This window comes from Athalia rosae, chromosome 6 (assembly GCF_917208135.1).
Source record: "Athalia rosae chromosome 6, iyAthRosa1.1, whole genome shotgun sequence".
NCBI lineage: Eukaryota > Metazoa > Arthropoda > Insecta > Hymenoptera > Athaliidae > Athalia > Athalia rosae.
This window is the reverse complement of record NC_064031.1, coordinates 12570561-12576446: the sequence shown is the minus strand read 5'-3', so window position 1 is coordinate 12576446 and position 5886 is coordinate 12570561. Positions and strand designations below refer to the sequence as shown.

At 43.6% G+C, this 5886-nt stretch overlaps 1 protein-coding gene across 1 annotated transcript; it reads left to right on the top strand.

Moving 5' to 3' along the window:
- The first annotated feature begins 339 nt into the window (after positions 1-339).
- On the top strand, positions 340-5590 carry LOC125501436 (protein twist-like). The gene has a single exon (XM_048657427.1). It carries the CDS (start codon positions 3656-3658, stop codon positions 4712-4714), a length of 1059 nt encoding a protein of 352 aa, XP_048513384.1. The 5' UTR covers positions 340-3655; the 3' UTR covers positions 4715-5590.
- The last annotated feature ends 296 nt before the right edge of the window (positions 5591-5886 follow it).

The following is a 5886-nucleotide window of genomic DNA, read 5'->3' as shown; positions in this document are numbered from 1 at the left end:
AAATGAGTAATAATTTGCATACGCGAGTTATTAGCGGTGCAGTTTTTTTTTTTTTTTTTTTTTTTTTTTTGCACGGTGAAATTTGCTCGAGGCGAAGAGGTGTCGTCAAGCTTTTACGACGAGTCCTTTCAAGAAGCTACCATTTTAACGACGATCGCAAGTTAGGTACATATAAAGTTATTTTTTTTTCTTTCTTTTCTTTACAGTTTTCTTTTTTCTTTTATTACGTGCCTTCGGGGCTCCTTTCGTCCCGTTAAATTATATTTCTGTTCCACGGATGATGCGAAATAATTTTTTCCCCCCGCCCCCTCCCCTCCCAATGGGTCAAGTTGAGATTGACCGCAAGATTGAGAAATTAATTAAATTAACGAATAATCAAATGCAGTGACTTTTTCTTCACGATAAAAAATATTTTCAGGATAAACGGTTGCTCGTTGTCAGCAGTATACGAGAGGGTGTAAAGTAAGGCCTGTGCAGTGATGAATCCCACCACTGACCTCTTAGCCCGTAAAAACGTAGCCGCACGTACAACTTCTGAAATCGTTCAAGATTTATGGGCGAGGAAACCGTCAATTAAAATCACACCCTAGGCGTTATAATTGGTAGTTAGGTAGTCAGGTTAGCTTAAGTTTGGAAGGAGGAATTCTTTACTCAAGAAAGTTTTGCACCGGAGTAAAATTGAGTGAATTTGAGTGCTAACTTGTTTTTTTTTCATTACTGTTTTTCCTTGCTCATTTTCAGAGTGACATCGTGTCATCCGACGCGTGCAATATCCCTCGTTATTCTTCAACGGTTCACGACTTCATCCACTCGACGAATGATCGTCGATCACGAACTTAAAACTTGAGGGGGACAAGGAAGCTGATGAGACAAAGTATGGGAAATTTCAAGTGCTAAAGTTGAGCCAAGTTCTCAGTCTGGTTCTTACTTCTTTTTTTCTCTCTTTTCTCGTTTATTCTATATTTCATGGGTCTTGATTTCCCTTGTCTCGTTCCAAGGCGATTCGGAGGAGCAACAGCAGCTAGAAGGCGTTTCCTATTTTTCTGAAAATCGTAGTGCACGTGACCGGCGCAAAGGAGACCGCTCCTACAAACTCGTTATCCTCTGCTAATTTTCGCCAAATGAACCCAAACCCTCCACCCCGAATTCTCGGGCGGGACGGAGAACGAGGAAAAAAGGCGGTCCCCGCAAAGACATTGACAAAGATCTCGATCTTTGGCTCCGTATACTTCGTTATGAAAAAAAAAAAAAAAGATTTACGAACGGAATCGATGAAAAATGAAGCGCAAATATTTTATCAAAAAATTGTTATTAAAAAACAAAAAAAAAAAAAAAATAGCGAAACAGATAAAAATCAACACGCCACAGATGCCATGGGATTCGCATCTCGCATGTGGTTAAAATTATATCAATAAACCCTAATAGTCCTAATGTGAGCTGTGAGTGACGCAGGTCGATGTAGAGCGTTAAAAATTATTCGCTACGGAATAATAGACTCCCGCGAACTGACGGTAGACTGTTAAGAAAAAGTTCAAACACGAATCGCGACGTGCGAGTAATTTGCCACCGGTTTAAACAACCGGATCCGATCCCCGATTCTGAGATTCTCGAACAGAATTGAACGACCTACGGAGGAGTGTGTCAGGAATCCCGGATTGATTTGCAAATTTTTATTGGGAAAAATTTCTGAATTTTTACAATTTCGAATTAATCGGCTGTAACGATCCGCGATTCGTGGACACTATTATTGTACCGGAGAAAAACGGTGATGTAACGATATTTATCTTAAACATATATTTTGTACCGTTGGTGTCTGTTTGTGGAGCGGTCTGACTAAAATAACTTGAAATCACCGAGTGCTGAATCGACGTCACCACCACGAAGATTCTAATTGAATTTCGCGAACGTACCCGACACACTCACGTCGTGCGTACACCTTATCACGTTTTCTAATAATAGAACAACTGAGATATAAAAAATGTTAATATATACTCACGTGCATTTCGAAGAAATGACATGAAAATTTACTACGTTGCATCTGCTACGTGTACGTTTTACGATTAATCGTAGTCGGAGGGATATATTTGACAATATTTTTGCAAGACTTATCGACGTCGCGCAATCGACTGGTTGAAATTGCTCGGGTTCCTCGAGGAGCTAACCAGGAAATATAGAGAGCAAACAATTTGCGGAAGCATCGCAATAGGAGGCAATGATGTAAACATGTTTTCTCGCCGAAGCGGTTGCAGCTGACTATTTGTATTTATTTATCGAATTGACTTAAACTACATAGAATTTCTATTGACACTGAATACCGAAAGCGTTCCGAGTTCGAATCGCGCTTTTCCGAGGGGCCGGAAAACAACAAACCGGAGCAACGGGTGTCGAAGGTCAGGCGGTCAAGCGTCTCGCACGGCTCACGTTTCCGTCGGTGATTTCTCAAGCTCGTGATTCTCGGTTTCATTTTTCCTCGCTCTCTCGCTCCGATTCCTATCCTCTTTCATTTCCACACGTAGACGTCGTCGCGCCGGTTCTTTACGAGGTGCAAATAGAGCCGAAAATTATTTTACGACCATAGCACAAGACTCTCGCCCCCGCCCCACGACGAAATCGTTTCTATACTTTACGAGATTTTAAATACCTTCGGTCCTCCGAGCTGCCCTCCACTCTCGACTTATATCTAGACAAATTTGACTGCTTTACGACCCTTTCCCTGATACCCTTACTGCTCGCAGTGGTCTAGAATATTTATCGTCGGCGCGTGCCGGGGCCGACATTGTTCCACTACAATGGCGAGTCACCAACGAAATGTCAAACACGGTGTCAACTCGTCAATTTCATTCGGATTCTTTCACCGCGATCGTATGGGACACCTGAAAACGTGTCCGTGGGAAAAGGTTTCCTTCGACGAGTGAGAGGAAAACGAAACGATCATCGGTGTAAAATATTTTGGAAAAATATGACCAAGTTCGATGGCGGTCGTGTGCCGTTGAGTCGTACGACGACGATAATAATCCGTGGGACAAGGGTGGGAGCTTCTGGAGAGCGACCTTGTCATCGTCTGTTCGTTAGCGAGTTCCTTTCCGTCCTCGTCGGACGCGTCTCGGCCGTCCATCTTTGTTCGCGGGTCCGATTTCGCGCAACGGTCCACTTGGCATTCTAAACAAGCTGCCTACCTGGTGCCAGAGGACGCCGGGCCAGCAGCCACCGGACCATTGACTCTTTCGCCCCCAGCAAAGGAGGCGTGGTTCCTTACGAGCGGCTTCTACAAAGGCGCCAAGAAGCCAGCCACGGCTTTTCCCCCTTCCACTATAAACGGGAACCCCCCACCCTCGGATCTCAAGAAAACCGGGCAACGTGGTCCAGCTTTCGATCATCAGGTAAAACTCAGACTCAGTTTACGCAACGCTCCCATCCGAGCAACACGCACATACGTACTCGCTGAAGTAATCGACCTAACACGGATCACGCATCTCACAACCTGCGACAAAACCTTCCATCGTAAAACGGTTTTCTGCTCTTCGATTCCACGCTAAACGATACCTGGGCAAAGAGAGAATAAAAAGCCAAGTACAAATAAATCGCCGCTGCGTATTATGTTCTATGACATTAGAAACTGCTAGAGCATCTGAATGAAGTTCACAGTATCCTCGAGATGAACACTTACGCTACACTTCAACGATACGAAATGCTCGATTCCGAAGGTTACGGCTCGGCGAGCAGCCCGGAATCAAATCCCCGAACATGTTGGCCCGCTCCCGAATGTCAGGGTCTCGGTTATCCCCAACCACCCCGTTCGAGGGGGAGTAGCTGCGACAGCATAAGTTCCGTCGACAGTCAGCATCACCAGGAGTACCAGGAACTCGGTGCATTTACGTCGGAACATTATCCCGCTGGATGTTCGGGAGTGTCGTTCGATTTGGGGAACGGTGGTAGCGGCGGAACCCCCGGTACGGCGGACCTAGGTTACAAATATTATCGTCAGGGTGATTACAGAAATAACGGGGAGTACGAGAAAAATTGGGCAAAAATTTGCCCGCAAAATTTCAACGAGGACGGTTTCTCGTCGCGCGTCAATTTCGGTCATTGCAACGAGCAGATATCGCAGAAAACCGACAATCTGTACGGTGGTAACGTGGAAACGTACTCGTCCAGGACTACCATACCTTCGTCGTCCTCGTCGTCTAATTCCTACCCCGCCAAATGTGAACAGTTATTTACCCAAAAAAGTGAAACGTCTCATTTCGGTAGGAACGATAATTACCATCACGGTGGCGCGGTCGAATCTCGTCATCAGAATCAGTGTGCAGATAGTATAAATCATTATTCAACGAAAAGTGATAACAACGGGGCATCTACTACCGGATATCAATTAACGTCTATGAAAAGTGACCGTCATCTGCAACTGTCTACTGTTGACAGATACGCGGACGAGGAAGACTTCCAGTTGGAATTCGACGACGACAACGTATCGTCGAAGGACAATTTACATAAAATAAAAAACGGGGTGGCCGGCGTTGAAGTTCTCAAAAAACGAAGATTGGCGGCGAACGCGAGAGAAAGAAGAAGAATGAACAGCTTGAACGACGCCTTCGACAGACTGAGGGACGTCGTACCTAGCCTAGGAAATGACAGAAAACTCAGTAAATTCGAAACCCTGCAAATGGCTCAAACTTACATATCCGCACTCTACGAGCTTCTCCAACGCGAATGAGACGTCGGAAATTCAGAGATATCGTTAGAAAACTTCTCCTCCGTCTATTTTCCATTGAAACTTTTCACACAGTTTCAATACCATCGACAAAACTCGAACGGTTTGGGCATTCTTTTACACCAACGACTGGAGATGGAGAGTATTTTTTCCCAATAGATTTTTGTACATACTTGAAAAACTTTGGACAAAAAAAAAAAAGACAAAAAAAAAAAAATCAAAGGAAAAAATTGTAAATAGCCTGTCGACAGCGTCCTGTAAGTTATTGTAAAGGGTATTACGTATAAGATAGTTAATTTTGTACATATTATCGATAACGCTATTAGGTGTAAGTGACGGACCAATTTTGATGAAACTATTTTTTTTTCTTTTTTTAATAATTAGAACGAGATAGTCGAAGGAAAAATTAAAAAAAAAAAAAAAAAGATATTTATGTATACGCGAGCGACTGCCGGGTGAACGCGTGTTCGATTAAAACCGAATTGTTTCGTAGCGAAAAGAAGGAAATTAAAATATTAACAAACAGTTGTTTTGGAATATGAGTAAAGCGATATGCAAAAATAATTTCACAAATGATGCCTCGGCGTCGTCGCGCTTCTACTTAGCAGTCAATCACAATTAAATACAATTTTGCAGGCTGTGAGGCCTCCGTAATGGCGCAAAAAGAGAGCAAATTGAAATCTTCTAGCTGACAGAATGATAAATGAGAGACGACGTATATATGCATGTAGGGCAGCGCGGTGCGGCAACGGGTATGTACCGACACTCCGAGTTTGCACCGTTCAACGTGTGTCGTGAAAATGCCGCGCGAATCTTTTCGCAAAAATTCACTTACGCATCGCGGATAACTTTCTCGGTATACCGGTAAGAAAAAGAGACGACAAAAAGAAAAAAAAAAAATTAAGTCGTCAATTATTCGAGGTCGTTCTTAATTAAATATGAAATCTTTACATCGAGATCGCGGATCGTCTTCTCTCGGTTAACGACCGTACTAATCGATCGAATTTGTCGCCTCGATTTTTTTGCACATCGCCCGCGACGATGCAGCTGTGAGTAAAATGCGAGAGACTGACTATCTCCTTAAATTGCAAAAAAAAATTTCATATATAATACGGTGGTCTACTTTTTTGTCAACCGATTCGCTGCGGGCGCGTTGATCGGCGTCGACGGGGGCA